Consider the following 18460-nt stretch of genomic DNA (forward strand, 5'->3'; position numbering starts at 1 on the left):
CTGCTAGGCAAGAGGTCCCTGGGCAGTGCCCAGATCACAAGAGTGCAAGCTCGTTTTATTTCCTTCTCCTGGGCAAGGTTCACTACTAGACTGTCAAAGTTTAAACTTGAAACACTGAACTTTACAGTAACCTATCCACGTTTCCCTTCACTTCTCTTTGTGGAGATGGTGCTAGGGTACAGGAGAACGAACACCGCCTTCTTCACTTCACAGTAACCATAGCTGAAGGACAAAAAATTATTCAACCACGGCAATTAAGTTCTCTTACGGAAACACCCTGAGGCGGAAGGCAGGAGGTTCAGCGGCCCAGCCGCGCCGCTCCCAGCCGTGCCCGGGGGCCCTGCGGCCCCTCAGCCGCCCGCGCCGGGGCCGGGCCGGGCCGGGCCTGCCGGGGCCCCGCGGCCATTCGCCGGCACCGCGGCGGGCGGGGAGCGCGGGGCGGGCGGGCCGGCGCCGCTCTCCGCCCCCGGGGAAGGAGGAGGCGGGCCGGCCCCGCTCGGCGCCCTCGCCATGAAGCCGCCGCCTCGGGCCCGCCGCAGCCCTTTAAATAGCGGCCGCCGCCGCCGCCGCCGCTCCCTTCGCAGCAGAGCGTCGCGCTGAGCTCGGCGCACATCCTCTCCGAGCATCCCCGCCGCGCCCCGCCGCCGCCGCAGCGCTCCCGCTCACCCGCGGTAAGTGTCCGTGCTGCGCTGCCGGCCCGGTGTGCGAGTCCCCCGCTGCCGCCCCGGGGGCCCTTCCCGCCCCGGAGCCGCTCCCTTCCCCCGCGCTCCCGGCCATGCAGCCCGCGGCCCGGCCGGCCCGGCCCGCAGCCTTGTCCGGGCGGTGGCGGCAGCCGCGGCCTCCCTTCCCCGGCCGAGGGGCTCCCGGTGCCCGGGCTGCCGTGGCATCAGCCATTCCTCGGCCCCAGGCGGTGATCGGCGTGTCACGACTCCGAGCCGCGAAGAAACGCTTCTTTGTGGTCTGTGTGTGCTGGCGCTCCGGAGAGGGGCAGGCTCCGAAACCTTGCCGGGCTGGAGGGAGGAGTAGCGGTTCATTCCCAGAGATCAGCCGTAAGGAAACGCCTCTGTGGGCCGCGGCACAATAAAATCTGAAATCACTGAGACGCTTTGTTTTCCTTGAATTGTTGGCCGGTATTTTAATTTGTAACTCCTCATTTTCTGTTTCCCTCTCCTCTTACTAGAGCAATCATGTTTGAGATTAAGAAGATTTGCTGCATTGGTGCTGGTTATGTTGGTGGGCCAACCTGTAGTGTTATTGCACAAATGTGCCCCAATATCAAAGTTACTGTTGTGGATGTCAATGAGGCCAGGATCAACGCCTGGAATTCAGACACACTCCCGATCTACGAGGTAAACATCGCTGTTGTCTCTTACTCCAGCCAGCATTGCCTTTGCTTGCCTCCCAGTACATGGCGTTTCCTACAGCCCATTTCTGAAGCTGGTCAAGCTTAGCATGTCAGTGATGTCCTTCAAAAAGAGTATTCTGGAGCACCTGCTTGTCCCTACTGCTCGTTAAACCAGGTTTCTGAAATAACTTAATGCAGCTGAAACAGGTGTGTGTTAATAATTATCTGAAAGGCCTAATAAAGAAATAGTAATTCTCTAGATAGTGAATTGTGCTACATCATGCTGACTTTTTTTGGTACCTGATTTGATCATAACATAGTCCTCTTGCTCAATTACAGATACAGTCTGCTGGGTTGTAGCACAGTATAAATGTGCTAATACTGAGCTGTAAGCTTTATTTGCATTCTAAATACTGCCAAAATCCAATCTGTGCTGCCCGACTTTAACTATAGGAAGGATAGGGACAGTCATGTTTGTGATTCAGTTGTACCATGAATTTTCAGTCTGGCCTAAGAAGACTATAAATGGACAAATAAATGTACCACACTGTCACTCCTTCATTACAGAATTACTTTAATTTGAAAATACATAAAGCATTTTTCTGTTTTGCTTCTCTTAGCATTTGTTTTTTCATAAAAGAGTAGGTCTCTTTTTCATCCCTTCATTCTTTTGTGAAACATAGTTTTTATAGATTTGAGTTCTTTAATATGAGTGAAGACTTATCTTCACTCATCTCCCAAAGACAAGGCATCTGGCTGGTACTAATAGTTGCTCTTTTGCTGTAAGAAGTCTTCTTCCCTGGTAAAACCAGAACTATACTGTGACTAAGTCAAGATGAATAGACCTTCTTTGTCCTATAAATTCAAAAGAAACTGTGTATAATGTTTAGATTAGCAGGTGAGACATGAATAAAGTTTTTGAAAGCAAGCGCTTTGTTTTCTCTTAATACTTTGACTGAATGTGCCAAAGTGGAGCTTGTCTTGGCATGTTTTGGTCATTTTTTTTTTTAAGAAACTCAAACTTGTAACATCTGTTTCCTGGAATGGTGTCCTTTGCTTACAAAGAATGTACAAAAACTGCCAAGAGTGAGTTCAGGCAGTTGTAAAATTGAGTCATTGCACAGTAAGGTTTTTGTGGTTTTTTGGGTTGGATTGTTTCTTTTCGGTGTCAGAAATTGTCTAGTGGACTGCCTTTCTATTTACATCCCATTGTAAGGACCATAGTTGGAATATTTAATGGATTGTAGGATGTTATTTTGCCTGTTCTGACCTTTCTTTTTCTTCTAAGTGGGTGGTATTTGATGTAAAATGAGACAGTAAAAATGTCTTGCATAAGAAAGCTTCTGCTTGCTTTCTTCCCTCCATCCAGTGAACCTTTGCCTTTCTGGCATTTACTTAAGTATCTAATGTTATGATAGCTGTCTCAAGCTGGAGATATGATTGCCATGTGAAAGTGCATGACTGACTATTCAAACAAAATATCTTTGTTAAATTTTTTAAGAGCATTCTTAAAAATCCATACAGAGGATTGCTCATTTATATGTGACCTCCTGCCTCTTGTCTGAGTGGAGGAGTTAGAGAGGGGAAAGTGTTACAGCACTGTATGTGTCTCTAAAAGGAGTTTCATCATATTATGGCTGTTGTGATTCTTCAACACAGTAGGAGTGGTGCCCAAGAGATTATAAGTTTTATCTGGCCCAAAGAAGGGTGGTTACTAAAAGGAGTGATCTTGATTTCCTGTGTGTGTGTCTGCTGCCCGTCTTTCACTGGAGCTGGCCTTGCTTACTTGGTAGAAGACTTTGTGGGATGTTTTTTTATGCTGAAGCAGTTCTGGATCTGATATTGAGGGGATCATGGACAGAGGGAAAAAGCCAATTGGGACCACCTCTTTTGTTTGCAGTCTAGGGAATATTGTAAGACTTCTTGAATCTACTTAACATCACTACAGGTATTTCTTAAGTTGCTTCTTGTGGTAGTGGAACTGAGCACAGGAATAACTGAAAGCTAAAATTTGGCTGTGCAAATAAGCAATTCAGTGTGGCTGAAAGTTTCAGGGCAGCATTATCAGTCTTCTGAATAAGAAAGAGTTTAACTTTTTTTACTGTGTAAATAATCTTCAGAAGCTTTATGTCTGTCAGGCTGAAAACATGCTGCACTAACGGAGAAAAAAAGAAAATCTTTCTGTATCTGAAATTATATTCTGTTTGGGCATAGAGTTTGCTGTTCTTCTAACTGCATTAATCTTAACTGTTTTTTTTCTGCTTTTTTTTCAGCCAGGGTTACAAGAAGTAGTAGAGTCCTGTCGAGGAAAAAACCTCTTCTTTTCCACCAGCATTGATGATGCCATTAGAGAAGCTGATCTTGTATTTATTTCTGTAAGTTTAGGAGAAGGTGGTTGTGTTTATCTTTTCTTTTTCTTTTTTTTTTCTTTCTTATCAAATCATTATGTTGCTTTTCTTTAGGAAGTTGCCTTTGTTTTGTCATGTAGATTCAGTTGGCAATGTCATGTCATTGTGTCACAGATTTCTCTTTGCCTTTCTGTGTAGTGTGGGAAAAGTTTTTATTTGTTTTTCTTATAGCCAGTAGCACCTTAAGAAATGAACAGGTTCTAAGTCAAAATGGTAATGTTGATGTTTAATTTGGCTAGGTGTATGGAGTCAGAGCAGAATGTAGTGCAGCTCTGTCATTGCAGTGCACTGGTGAAACCTGTGGGACCTTGGCAGTAATGATAAATTCCTAGACAGATATGCAAAATTGTATGCTGGCTATTCGGTTACAAACATGACCTATTTCTAGAATCTTTTCAAAATAGTGTATTAATGGAAGCAGGGATGGCTTTCATGTTTCAAAGCTATTGACACCACCAGAAAGAGGATTTAGTCAGAGATTAACCTTTTGTAATCTAGAGGTTGTTATTAATGCAGAATCCAAAAGAACTGATTGCTGTTTGCCTTGGTAGACCACAGTTAAGTTTTTTGTTAAAAGTTGTTTTTTCTTGAGGTCTCCTCTTTGTTAGGGCACTGTAGTTTGGAGCTCCCTTTCTGACAGTATTTTCCTTCATGCAATAAGTCTCAAATGAATGCTGTGTGGTTGGATGACAGCCACTAATACAGCCCATATATTGCCACCTGTCCTTGGTTCAAAACAAGCTGTTGTGTTTTACATGTTGTTGCCATTTCTTCTTTCCATTTGTAATGAAAAGAACCCTCTGTTTAAAGCTAAACTACGTGTTTTCCCTCATGTTGCCTTTTCTGTGTACGTCAGTATATTAAATTTCTTCAGTCCTACGGTTAGGTTTCATTGCAAAGTGAGCTTAAGCTGTAGTTGCCTCACTGGCCACAAGATTCTTACATGAGTTTTTGCACTCCTAATGTAGGATAGGGAACAAAAAGTGGCTGGCCATAATCATGTAGAGATTACTGGTGTTTCCAGAATAAGGATTGTTTCATCAAAGCCTGCAGAACTGCTATGAATTGCTCTTGTTTAAATCCTATTTAAATAGAGAACAGTGAGCTTTCTGTAGGAAAATGTGTAATTGAGACAGCTAATACCTCTTCATCTGATGTGGCAACCAGAATAATTCTGGGGTAGAAGCGTTTTCCTTCCTCTGAGAAAGAAAATGTCCATCAGTCTTAACAATTTCACCTTGCCTCTTAACACGAGAGGTACTGACCTCTAACATTTCTTCCCTTTTCATGTATTTGTAATTAGGTTAATACACCAACAAAGACTTATGGAATGGGAAAAGGCCGAGCAGCTGATCTGAAATACATTGAAGCTTGTGCTAGAAGAATTGTGCAGAATTCAAATGGCTATAAAATTGTCACTGAGAAAAGCACAGTTCCAGTACGTGCTGCAGAGAGCATTCGTCGGATATTTGATGCTAATACTAAGCCTAACTTGGATTTGCAGGTAAACATAATCTTTGAGCTGTGTATTTAGAGCCTGGCTGTTGCTTTTGGCTTTCACTTGTTTTCTCCTGTGCGTGTAGGTGCTGTCTAACCCGGAGTTCCTCGCCGAAGGAACAGCCATCAAGGACCTGAAGAACCCAGACAGAGTGCTCATCGGTGGAGACGACTCTCCAGAGGGACAGAAAGCTGTCCGTGCTCTCTGTGCTGTTTATGAGCACTGGGTGCCCAAAGAAAAAATCCTCACAACCAATACCTGGTCATCAGAACTTTCCAAACTGGTTAGTGTTGCTCCCTGCTGTGGTCTGCAATGAGCAAGGGGTGTGAGACAAAGCTCAGAAGCAGAATTTTGTTGGCACTGAGTGATGTAGCTAGGAAAGACAGGTGAGACTGGGAGGACCCAATGCATCTGTCAAAGGATATTGATCTTTTCAGATCAGCTGACCTAGTTAATAGATGAGTCTGACTTTCTGTGAAGTCTTTTCTCACTTTTATTGCTGTTAGTTATTAATAAGAGCAAGCTTCCAGTGCTGCAGAAACTGGTTACCATCATAATATGGTTCAAATTCTGCAAGTTAAGCATTATCTTGTTTTGCTTAAATCCCATTAACTGGCATCTATATATTAAACTTGTTAGGTTACCCTTTTGTATGTCAAGGGAGTTGTATACTTATTAAAGTAATCTTTCATTAGCAACTCCCTTTGGTCTGTGGACATCTTGGTTTCTGGAAAAGTGAAGTTCTTTACTATACTTTTTATTTGCAGGCAGCTAACGCTTTCCTTGCCCAAAGAATCAGCAGCATTAACTCAATCAGTGCTCTGTGTGAAGCTACAGGAGCAGATGTTGAAGAAGTAGCAAGAGCTATTGGAACAGACCAAAGAATTGGAAATAAATTTCTCAAAGCCAGTGTTGGTAAGTGAAAAATTCTTCCTTTATTTTTCCCCACTGGGCTTCTATTTAATAGTGCAATATAATGTAATATTATATATATATAAAAATATATATATAAAATACAATATAATAGTAGTGTTTTGAAATAAGTACTCTGCTTCTCTAAAATTTTCTACAGCATTAGAAGTGCTTAATGTATGAAAATATTACTGTAGAATACTAGTATAAATCAATTTTTCTGGTAAAATATGTAGAACTGAGATTGCTCCAGACCCAGCAACCTGAAACTGGAGAGTTCAGTGCATGGTTTACCCTGCCTGTGACACTGGAAAGAAAAGCTGTGCCTTAATTTTTCTGAAGCATCACTGCCAACAGTGCACTCCAAGATGTCTTCCCAATTGTAACTGCTGCAGTTTTGTTTGGGAGTTGCTGCCAGTGGCCTGAGGGAGAGAATACATGTAGTTCAGAATGTGTGATGACAGCTTCTAATTTGTAGGGTGAATTCATAGGATCATAAGGTTGGAAAAGACCTTCAAGATTGAGTCCAACCTTTGACCAATCACCACCTTGTCAACAAGGCTGTGGCACTAAATGCCAGTCATTTCTGGATTAGATTTATGAGAGAGTAAATGTGATAAAGTGATGATTGGTGCATCAAACTTTCAAATTCAGAGCAAGACTAAAGCCTCTCTGTATGATTTCATGCTAGAAAGGTGTGACTTTAAAATAACCTTATTATATATAACCTATCCTAGAGTCTATACAAGTGTGAAAAATAGATAGTTAATGCATTACCACAAGTTGCTACTAGGTTATTATAATTCCTTCTACAATCCTTCTATAATTCTGTGTTGTCTCTGGGTCTCTGCTTGCTGAGCAAAGTTCTAGGTTCAAGGATCCCTCTGTCTCAGTTCTCCCTTGGTCAGCTGTGGTGATCTTTCGTTCTTGGAAGTGATTAGATACCCATTTAGGGGTGCAAGAGGCAGGAACCTAATTCTAACATGCTTGTTTTGAGAAATATTAGTCTAAATCTTCAGGTGGGGGGAGAACAGGTCCAGGAGCTTGTCTACCTACTTTTAATAATAGCCCGTAGTTATTTTTCTCATACAGGTTCCAGTTTCTGTGTTAAAACTTCCATTGATTTCAGTGGAACCTGAAGCATGATTAAGCCTTCTGTAGCTGACTAAGGAAGTCCAGGAGTCGGATTTTAAGAGATTAAGGTTTTTCATTTACTAGCAGTGAAATACTGGGAAAAATTGCAATGCTGACTATATCAGTGGTTGCCAAAAACTGCTTGGTTCCACAGATTGGCTAGGATCAGTACCTTAGTCACCTGTAAAATAACTGTTTTCTCTTTCAGGGTTTGGAGGTAGCTGTTTTCAGAAGGATGTCTTGAATTTAGTGTACCTCTGTGAGGCACTGAACCTACCTGAGGTAGCTCGCTACTGGCAACAGGTACAAGTTCTTCACCAGTTTTTTCAGAGGATGGTGTTTCTTCAGCACTCAGCTTTTGAGGCGTTGAGCTTTTAAGCATTGTCCACACAAACTTTGTTTCAGCTCCAAGGAGATACCTTCGTGCTGATCACCTTTACATTTCAGGGCCCTTGGCTTAATACTGACATTTGATACTTGTGGGTGCTTCAGCTTTTTTGGGGTGAATTTACTTGGATCAGGTGGATTGTGAAGCTGTCTAGCAGCAGTAGAAGATGGGAAGTACAAGCATGTGTCTCTTGTCTTTCCTTTGCAGCTGGGTATCAGTCCACTTTGAATTCAGAACTCGCAATCTTTTCCTCAGGGTCTGCTTTTACAGTTCTGAAAGAACTCAGTAGATCTTGCTATTTTTAAAAATAAACATGGTTGCTGTTGTTCCCTTGTTTAACGTTAGGAATGGTTGGGAATGCATGGATGCCCTCAGGCCTGGCTCCAAAGCAGCAATGACACCTAGTCTGTACTAGCATTTCCCTATTAACCAGTGAAAGCACCTCACCTTTCTCCCTCGTGCTGATTGAGAAGCTTTGAGATGCATGGTGTGGTCAAACAACCCCTTTGGTTTATTGTCCTGATTTGCCTGTGGTGGTCAAGTATAAAGCTGCCTAGCAGATGCCCCCAGAATACCAAGTACATGATTTTCCTACCTTATTAGCAGCTTTGGATTTTTGGTCTTGGTTTTGGTTAGCCTTTTTTCCCTTCACTCTTCTCCATCCCAGGAACAATTGGAACACTTGTGTGTAATAACAGAATAACAAAAGTGAGGCATCTAAGTGTGGTTGAATTACACAGGTTTTGTGTATTGGCATCCATTAGTGTGGATTAAAAAGGCTGAAGATATTCTCACAGTTGTTACACATGGCATGTAAAAAGTGTAGGTCTGGCAATGGGATGTACATGGCATGTAAAAAAGTTAGGGTACTAGCAAGTACCCTAACACTGAAATTGTGTTCTAGGCAGAGATGTGGAAAGCAGTAAGTTTTAGTTTTTTGGAAAAAGCAATCTGAAAAAAATCCTAGCCTTTAAACTAGATAATGCATGTTAAGATGTATATATGTGCATCAGTATTCACTCATTAAATAGGATTTATCTCAGAATTTAATAAATTAACTAAATTTATTTTTGGATTGCTTATGATACTGAGTAAAAATGCTTAGCCTTCTCTTCTAAGTCTCTGTTAAATTTATGTGTGGGTGGTTCAGCTTTGATTATTAATAGAATCTGTTTATAGTTGAAAATGGCTCCCTTCTGTACCATCATGGCTTGTATCATTTCAGGTAATAGACATGAATGATTATCAGAGAAGAAGATTTGCTTCCCGCATAATTGACAGCTTGTTTAATACTGTCACTGACAAGAAGATTGCTATTTTAGGGTTTGCCTTCAAAAAGGATACAGGGGACACAAGGTAAGCAAGCAAGCTCAGTTCACCAGCGTGGACTCCCTGTCACCAGCCACCCAGCTAAAGCCCACCACTGAGCTGAATTTATGGCTGGATATGGGACCCTCTTTCTTGTGACTGTATTGGTTTGTAACAAGGATTAGTCTTCCTTGAGTGGGTGAGAACTAATTCTTGACCTCTACAATAGACCTGAATCATGCAGAAGCTGCAGATGATTCTAGTCCTTAGTAACTTGCACAAGCAAAGATAGATTTTGACAGAATCCTTCCATTCTCCACAGAAAACAATGCAAACACTTTTGCAGTTGGTTCTAAGTTGCTTTGTGAAAATAAAGTTTCAGCTTGATTTCCTGAAGTGGTTAATTCTGTTCTCCTGTAAAGGTCAACCTTGATGCAACTCTTCAACTGCAGTTGGTGGGGAAAACTTATAAACTCTAGGCCTTTATAATTTTGGTCATTAGGAGTCATCAGACTCATTATCTTTCTTGGACGATTCAGCAAAAGAGATACAAACCTTTTTATAATTTTCTCCTTGGTGTCCATCAAGATAACAGGTTTCCTGCTGGCATGGTTGCCACTAAGATATTTAATATAAAAATTATATTAAAATTCTGGCATCGCATATCATGATAGTTGAGAACTTTCATTACTTGGGACATGCCAGCTTTAACTGATTGATTCTCTTCCCTAGAGAGTCATCCAGTATCTACATTAGCAAGTATTTAATGGATGAAGGAGCAAAGCTGCATATCTATGACCCTAAAGTACCTAAGGAACAAATCATCTTTGATCTCTCACATCTGGGTGTCTCAGAAGATAACCAAGGTAAGAATTCTCATATAAAGTTTATTCCCCTCTTCCCACCCTCTTCTCAATATACACGGGTCTGTTTAAATATTAGAAATTCATTTTCTGCATGACATCATTGTGCTGTTGGTTGCACTTACTAAAAGATTGTTATAACTCAGAGGATTACTCTCATTCTTCTTCCTTTCCCTGTAGCTTTTGTAGATAAATGCTAATTCTCAACTATTGTATATTTTTCTTCCAATAAATGCTCATTTGAATAGATGCCTAGAATTTTATCTCTGAATAATTAAAAGGAAGAGAAAGAAGAATGTCCAGGACAGACTAGTTCTGACAGTTCCTTTATGCCCCAAGTTGTATCTTAGTTCTTTCTTACATATCTAAAATAGAAATAAAGAAGTTATTCTGGAATGTACTATTGAGCATTCTTCCTTCCTTCATATCACTTCCAAATTACTTTGTTCCCTTACATTCAAGAAACCTTTAAAATAATCACCGATGATTACAGAGATAAGGGATATTTGGGATTTCTGTTTTCTTACTGGGGAGAGGAGAAATGGAGCTGATGGATGGGGAGAATAGTTGAGGCTTCTAGAGGTGAAAAGAATGGAGCAGATTGAGCTCTGATGAAGAATGAAGAGTGTACATTATTAGACATGCCCTTGAATTTAGAGGGAAAGGGGAGGCTTTCCTCTAGGCAGCTGCTCAGGCAGCCCCTGGGGAGCCACGTGTGTCTCTTTTCTAGTGTGAGCTGAGTGTAAAATAGAAACTGTGATGTGCTGCTGTTGTACAGACAATGACCTTTGTGGGAATTGGCATTTAAGCACTTCATAATACCTTAAAATTATAGAGATTTGCTTGACTGTTTACATCAAATTTGAATGCTTGACTTCAAACATTTAAGTTCTCAGACTGCTCAGATGCCAGGTACGACCTGCTTTCATTGAAATAAGTAAAATCAAAATACTAAGTACCTTGGTAAAAAAATATCTCTAGGTGAGTGACTTGAAACCACTTTGTTTGTGTACAGCAAGGAAGGAGACCTGCCAGCCTGATGCTAAAGACATGCAGAATAAAAGTGTTTTCCTTCTGTTACAGTGTCTCGTTTGGTCACTATCAGTAAAGATCCCTATGAAGCCTGTGATGGAGCTCATGCCCTTGTAATTTGCACTGAATGGGACATGTTTAAGGTAAATGCTATCCTTAATTTAAACTAAAAGAAAAAGGAGAGAGTGTTATGCTACTTATTTATTCTATCTGCTTTAATTACTCTTTATAGGAGCTGGATTATGAACGTATTCATAAGAAAATGCTCAAGCCTGCATTTATCTTTGATGGTAGGAGAGTTCTAGATGATCTCCATAATGACCTACAAGTAATTGGCTTCCAGGTAATGATCTAGGTGATGTGTCTTAGGTTTCTTTCCTTCTGCTCTCTTCCCTATTGCTCTCCTTCTTCAGTGACTGAGTAGCAAGGGGAAAAAAACCCTCTAGAGGTGAGGACTTAAATGTAAACCTGTTTGTTCTTAAGTGTTCATTAGTACTGTCTTCCTCTGCTGTGTTCCTACTTTCACAGACTGATGTGCTTTTAAAGTTGAGGCTATGCCATCAACGTTCCACAGTGTAAGCCTGCCTTAGAATCATTCAGGTGGGAAAAGACATCTGAGGTCATGGAGTGCAACCATAAATCTGACATCTGAATACTGCTCTGCCCTTCTTTGCAGCAGGGAAGTAATGGACAGTTAGGAGATAAATGTGAAAAACTGCTAAACCTTGTGCCTAAATTTATTCTGGCATGATATTTGACTCCAAAACGAGCCCCTGCACTGTGTCTTCCAGATGTGCAGTCTTTGCAGAAGGGCTGAATTTGTATGTTACAATCTATGCCATAGCCCCTACTTGGAATCTTATTTTAATATCACAAAAAAAAGGGCTTTTGAAATTGACAGTAGCAGGATAGCAAAACACACTTCCTGCAGAAGTAAACATAAGCTGTAAGTACCATTTTTGCTCCTCACAGAAAACATAAGCAGTTTTACTGGAGACATGAGACTTAAACACTGAACAAGATGTAATGCAGGTAATAAATGTTTATCAACCAGTGAGATCTTCGCTTGGACAAACTATTAAGGGAAGTTTTGGACTCTTCTCCCTAAGGTCTGTGAAACAAAGCTGGTGAAAGCAGTGCATGCAAAGATGTATTTGAACATAGTCAAAGGCTCAAGAATTACATGAGAGGCTGGAGGAGATGACTGATTAGTCCTTTTAGTCCTTTGTGTTTGGTTAAGATCAGCCAGAAGATCCAGACAATGGTGTTAGTTTATACCAGAGGGAGGACCCAGAAGATAACTTTTTAGCTAAGTGTTTTGCTAAGCTAATAGCAAATTCTAGATAAAATTCTAATCTGTGTGATATTTCTCCTAGGAATTTATCTTCTGAAGTCTTCTGTGGCCTAAAAACTTTATAGATCAGAGACTTTACTTTTGTGTTTCTTCTATGAAATTCCAGTTGAATTTTTAATTTGTGAGTTTGCCATCCAGAAGGCAATTGGTCTTCCAGGTTTATTTATCCATATTTTTCATTCAGAATATCATTGCAAAGGCATTTAGCAATTGACCTATACTTTCTACATAAAATAATAAAAAGGATTTTGTCTTAAACAGATAATCCCAAAACTGAAGTTTTTAGGGCCCTCATCTTTTAACTTCCCTTGTTAAAAGCTGTTGCATTAGACAGCCTGATGCTAATAGCAGTTCCATTGTATACCATCCAAACCTATGAATTTGAGTAGTTTTAATTTTTTTTTCTCAAACTAGCATTTAAATAACTTTAAACACACCTGCCATTTCAATTATAACCTGTTTCCACAGTTAAAGCTTAATTCAGGAAATATTAATGGGAAGCTCTGTGATTCTAGGCAGAGCAATTTCTGATTTGAGAAAAAAGGCTGCTTAGGTCTCAAGCAGGGAAAGCAGAGTAAGCCTTGATTGAAGGGCTTGAAGCACTTTCAGCATAGATGGAATTTGACTAATACTGAAATCAGCAAATCCCAGAATAATCTGATGGAAGCATCTCAGCCAGACACCATAAGGACAAAATCTGCAGGCCAGATCAGATGCATGTTTCAGTCACTTTTCATTCCCTGTACTCCTGAGTACTGTGCTTATTCTTATAATGGCTATAGGATTTCTTTCTGGAGATTTTTTTCCCTATTTAAGCTACAGGTATGTGCACTGTTTGTGAATCAGCTTGTCTAAATCTCTAACCAGGCAGTTGAAGCTGTTAAAGGCAAATATAGTACATACAGCTGTCTTAACTGTTTAAACAATGCTCTTCAGCATTAACTCAGATGTCTGCCTAGAATATATTCACCAAAATTTTGTTAAAATAGAATAATTGAAGCCTTTTGTCTTTTGGAGCTGTGCATTTGACCTGCATTACTTAAGAGGAAAGCTACAGTTCTGCTTATTTACTGAGTGTCTGAACTGTCTTACCTGTTGGTGCTTTGTCCTCTATAAGCTCTGTCCTTAGTGATTCACATTAGTCTGACCTAGAGATCAGCAGAATTTGCCTTGCTCTGACTTTTGCCATACTGGCTGGAGTGTGTTGGCTGCCTTTAGCCTTTCAGAGCTGTGTTGCTTCAAAAACAGCCTACTGCATTATGGAGGGAAAAAGCTTTTTCTGTGCTAATTTAGTATAATTTTTTTAGGAAAAGGAGTCTGAAGCCCCATCTTATGAATACCCAGAAACATTTTATGGTGTTTGTATTTGTAGTCCTGTGGAAGGTGAGGCAGATGAATGTTCAAATTGTCAAGATGCAGCTTAAAGTAGGCAAAGCAGGCACCTGTAAAAGGCTGGTCGGTTGTTTTGGTTTTTTAACAAACTCTTTGCAGCTCCAGTCACAGAAACTGTCCTTGGGCACACTGTGCTTTGTTTTATTCTAATGTTCATAAAATGTGTTCTTTGTAGATTCCTCATAGGTTGACATGATTGTTAGCTTGCCACATTGACTTGTTAAATGTGTTTTCTTTTTCAGATTGAAACAATTGGGAAGAAGGTGTCAGCCAAAAGAATTCCTTTTGCTTCTTCATGTGAAATTCCTAAATTCAGCCTGCAGGATCCACCTGTTAAAAAGCCTAGAGTATAATGTGTAATAGATACTGAAGGAATTTTGTTGATCTTCCTAGTGATAATACTGTAAGCCTATGCTTTTTTTAAGGAAATATATTTTTCATAAACCAGTTTTACACTAGAAATGGTACCTGGTACATGTGAATTCAGTCTATTTTCAAATCTCTATTTTTATAGCAATTTTTTTTTGGTTACTGAAGATGGTACAAACCTGTTTTTAATAATGAATCATCTTTTAAGTGAAAAGTTACCTTCAAACTGCAGATTTCTGCTTCCAGAAATGTTCCTGAACAGCACTTTAAATATTTCAAATTATATGAAAACAAAATAAGTGGAATATCTTTTTACCTTAGTCCAGTTATAGACTGTAATCAGTCTATATAAACTGTGATCTATGGACTGGAACTTTGGTCTCAGCAATTTTTTTTCTTTTGGGGTGATTCTTTGCCTGGTTAAATGCGTGCTCTAACTGGCATTGAAGTCAAAAGATCTTTTCTAAGTAAATTGGTAGGGTTTAGATCCAGCCCTAAGGTAGAACTGACTTCAGAAATAACGTCCCAGTCCTGGTTGGGATCCACTGGCACTGGAGCAGTCTAAACTGCATCTTTTGGGAGACCACATAGTTCTGCAGGCATCAGTCATCTAAGTGCCAGTGGACAGCAGTTAGAGACTGATCCACTGGCAGATCTTCAGTTCTCATTCTTTGGTTGTCCTGCCTACATTCCATGTGCAGCCACGTGTTTTTTATTTAATCAGATTCCTGGGGCAAGTATTCCCTAAGTGACACAACCTGTCTTCAGCAGAGGAGCATTCTGCTTGTTTGAACATTGACTTTAAGGAGAATTATCTTAATTTTGCATCAGTCCAAGTAGAAAACAAATATTGGCTTTAATGTTACCTGATAGTTATTTTTGTCCTTCCTGACATACTCCATCTGAAAGCAGTCTTTTTAATGAATCTCCAAAAAATTAATCTCTGCTGTGAAGAAATCATTGAAAATAAATTCAGCCCCATAAATCAGCTTCCTACCTCATTTGACTAGCCGGAGTGAATACTTCCAATGTTTTCTTGATATTTTTGCCTTTACTGTTACTTTGTTTCTACTTGTTTTTATTATTCTCAATTGGCCAGTGCTATTAAAATCCTTGAGATGACAGTGTTTCTCAGTGTTTGGCTTGTTGCATGGGGTTCTGAAATGGAGGGGAAGGTACAGAAGGATGACCAGGTTTCAGACTAGAAGGTATAAACATCTTAGTTGAATAATAGAGTGTTGGGATAGTAGAGAATTATCCTGCAACTGGTCAAATAGTACCTTCTGAATTATTTGACTGGTGAGCCTTCAAACATGGTACATCAATAGTTAAACAGCAGGTAAGATCAGAGTCTTGGTAATGATTGCTATTACTGTAACTGCTTACCCCCAGAAATGTAGATACAGTTTAAGCTTTAGGACAGTTACTTGGAAATTGAGGGAACTTGTAGAACAATTTGGATAAACAATACAAGCCACTGTTATCTGACTGAAATAGCTGTGTCCCTGAACCAGATGCTTCCAGGTTCTGCATGTTAATGGCTTCCAGGTAGGGACTTGCTCTGCAGCAATCATCCAGCACTTTGGGCAAATATGCTTGAGGCTTTTTGTCCTGTAAGATTCTTCACACATCAAAAGCCACTCAAAGTGAGTGGGAATGATGGAGGCTTAAAATTAAACTGTCATCTTTCATGATGCCATTTCTTCCTATCGACTAGTGCTGCTTTCATGTAACAGCCCTGGGATGCAGGGAGGGTTGCAATTCAGCCCTGGTAAGTTTGTGATCCAAGAGGCAGATCCCTGGTTTTGCAGGTGAGAGCCCTCTTGGCTTCCTCTGGCCCTGTAGCACCCAAGAGGGCAGGCTGGCAGGCTGGTCACTGCTCCTTTGGGATTAAGAAGAGGGTGCTGACAAGTTGTACTCCAAGGATCTCTTGTCCTTGACTGTTCAGGTTAGCACAGCACTGCTTCAGGGCCTATCTTAATCAGGAGTGTGGGTAGAGGTGTCAGAAAATCAGGATGCCTTTCTGACACTTGCACACACCTGCAATAGTAGTGCCTCTGTATGGGACCTGTCTTCATCAGTTTGAAGCAGAGGATGAGCTGTTACTCTTTTGTGAAGAATTGCTCCTTTTAGGAATATGAAAGCATTCCTGAGATTCCAGTGGCTTTGCACAAGCCATCCCAAAGAGATGGAAAAACTAAGTGTTGTTTCCACTCTTGCTGCCCTGTTTCTCCTGCAGAAATAGTCAAAGCCTTGAATGGTGACTTGTGGGTTAGTCACAAAGATGTTAAAGAATGGCCAAGTTCATTACAGTGGGATCACTCTCACTTCCCTCTCTTAGGATCTGCTGCTCCCCCTTTGCTTTCTCAAGAGCAGTAAGAGGTAAAACTGGCATTTCCCTTGCTTTCTTAGAGTCAACTTCGTTTCTTGGTGGCTGCATTCTTTCAGTGGGAGAACTGGGACTGGGGGATGAATCCAGTGGGGCATTCCTTTAGGATACAGCAATACAGTCCTTGCATATATGCCAGAGAACCTTACCACAGACCAAAAGGAAGAGCTTCAGAAGCTTGTGCAGCACCTTGAATCATAAGCCATTGTCTTCAGAGTACAGTTATCAGGGAAATAAGAACTGGAGATGACCTGAGTTCCTCTTATGAAAGCTTGAGCAGTGCATGTAAGAGATGGGGTTTAGTGCTACTGAATCTTTGTGTATGGATGTTATAGCTTGTCATTCTGGAGGAGAGCTGTGTAACGTGCCCAATGGACTCCTGTGCCCTGAAATTCTTTTTACAGGGTTCTTAAAATGCAATTCCATGGTAACACTGCTTTACACTGCAAAAATACAAGAATATAACAGCTGAAGAAAATCAGGATTTAATGCAAGTCTAGAAGTAGTATGATACAGAATGCACAAATTGAGTCTTACCCAAGATGTACACAGACAAATTGTAAGTGCCAGGCACGATGTAATGTTTTTGTTCTGAGTATGTGTTCCAGTTTTTGTGCAGCTGAAACTAGTCTGGTTCCAGGAATACAATAGCAGCCAAGAATATTCCAAGTGAATAGAACACACATTTTTTACCAAGGTTATTTATTATAGGAGCAGTTAGGGGTGAGATTTTGTACTGGCCAAAAAGTTTACACTTCTCATTTGAGGTTTTTGTAGTGATATAATCTTGTTCAAGATCTAAACTTGAAATTTAATTGTTAAACAATGCAGGAAGCATAATGGAGATCTCATTTAGGAATGCTGGAATGAAGCTAAAATTTCTGCTCCAAGTTGAACACCTGCAATAAGTTACCACATGTGGTAGTAAAGAAGCATAAATGCTTCACACTTTTTTAATGGAGGGGACACCAATATTAATTATTCATCAAGTAGGAAAATACTCAAAACTGGTTTTAAATTGACAAAGCCGGTGTTCAGGTCACCTAAGGACTTACAGTTACTGGAAGGTGCAGCAGTTCTCTATGAATAACATTTAATTATGTTTCAGACAGTGTAGTAGGTTGATGTGATGATGCCAAAAAGACTATTCATTCTTTTAAAGTATCTGTATCAACTCTACATCTTATTCCCAAAACTCAGTTTAATGTTTTCCTGGTTGCAAGGATGATTAATATTTCTTAAAATATTTTACATCTGTTTTGTGAATCAAACTGACAAGAATGGTGTGATTGACACACAAAATGAAAATGTCACCAAACTTCAACTAAACAGTCATGAAACCTGTGCTGAATTACAAAAAGGCTATTTGTGAGAGTTTGGTGCTTTAACACACAGTTATGAAAAAAACTGAATGGGCAATAGAGGAAGTCATATGCCTGTACAAGCAGGAATTTGTAGCTAGGAAAAGAACTTCAGGGCTTGTCCCCAGACAAAACAAAAAAAAAACAGGCAAAGACCCTCTCCAGTCTATGAAGTCAAAGTATGACTTTGTCTAGAATCCACAGCAAAACATGCAGCTAGAAAAGCTTGTGTAACTTCTGACACTTGGTACCAGACAGCTGGCAGACAGTTGTGTAAGAGCATGAGATCATCTTCTGAACTACCCAGCAACTCACAAGATAACTTTAACATGTACAATATTGGACTGTGTCTCAAGACACATTATTTTTCTCACTGTAAGGAATGTTCTCTTGTTTGATAATGGCTCAGAGCTCCTTTTTTCTGTATTTCTGGTGTTGATATTCTGAAAGAGCAGTAACATGGTAGAAGCTAAAGTCATATTCTGTTAAATCTGCTCTGTAGGCAAGCCAAAACCATTCCTTACAGTAGGACCTCTAATAAAGACTGGCAGATGTTAAATGTGTGGGTATCCTGGAGTTGATGTTGCAACCTTCTGTCTGCTGCAGTGGAGGGAATGTTGAATTTCCTTGCAATGGTTGATAACCTTTCCCTGCTCTAGCACTTAAGTGTACTTTAGCTGAAGCAGAGCATTTTTGGCTCAAAATAC

General features: G+C 40.4%; 1 protein-coding gene across 1 annotated transcript; it reads left to right on the plus strand.

Annotated features, from left to right (window-relative positions):
* Positions 1–1180: 1180 nt before the first annotated feature.
* On the plus strand, positions 1181–15130 carry UGDH (UDP-glucose 6-dehydrogenase). Its single transcript, XM_064418368.1, has 11 exons — positions 1181–1349; positions 3619–3720; positions 5057–5257; positions 5337–5534; positions 6019–6166; positions 7506–7600; positions 8911–9041; positions 9726–9859; positions 10940–11031; positions 11121–11231; positions 13877–15130. The coding sequence occupies exons 1-11, from the start codon at positions 1188–1190 to the stop codon at positions 13985–13987; spliced, it is 1485 nt and encodes a 494-aa protein (XP_064274438.1). The 5' UTR covers positions 1181–1187; the 3' UTR covers positions 13988–15130.
* The last annotated feature ends 3330 nt before the right edge of the window (positions 15131–18460 follow it).

Source organism: Passer domesticus, chromosome 4, assembly GCF_036417665.1.
Source record: "Passer domesticus isolate bPasDom1 chromosome 4, bPasDom1.hap1, whole genome shotgun sequence".
NCBI classification, from domain to species: Eukaryota; Metazoa; Chordata; class Aves; order Passeriformes; family Passeridae; genus Passer; species Passer domesticus.

What these genes read in the sequence shown, in the direction of transcription:
- UGDH (XM_064418368.1), top strand. Translation starts at nt 1,188, where the DNA reads ATGTTTGAGATTAAGAAGATTTGCTGCATTGGTGCTGGTTATGTTGGT. An exon ending in CTGATCTTGTATTTATTTCT is followed by an intron (nt 3,721 to 5,056) that starts GTAAGTTTAGGA and finishes ATTTGTAATTAG; the next exon opens with GTTAATACACCAACAAAGAC. An exon ending in TAGCTCGCTACTGGCAACAG is followed by an intron (nt 7,601 to 8,910) that starts GTACAAGTTCTT and finishes GTATCATTTCAG; the next exon opens with GTAATAGACATGAATGATTA.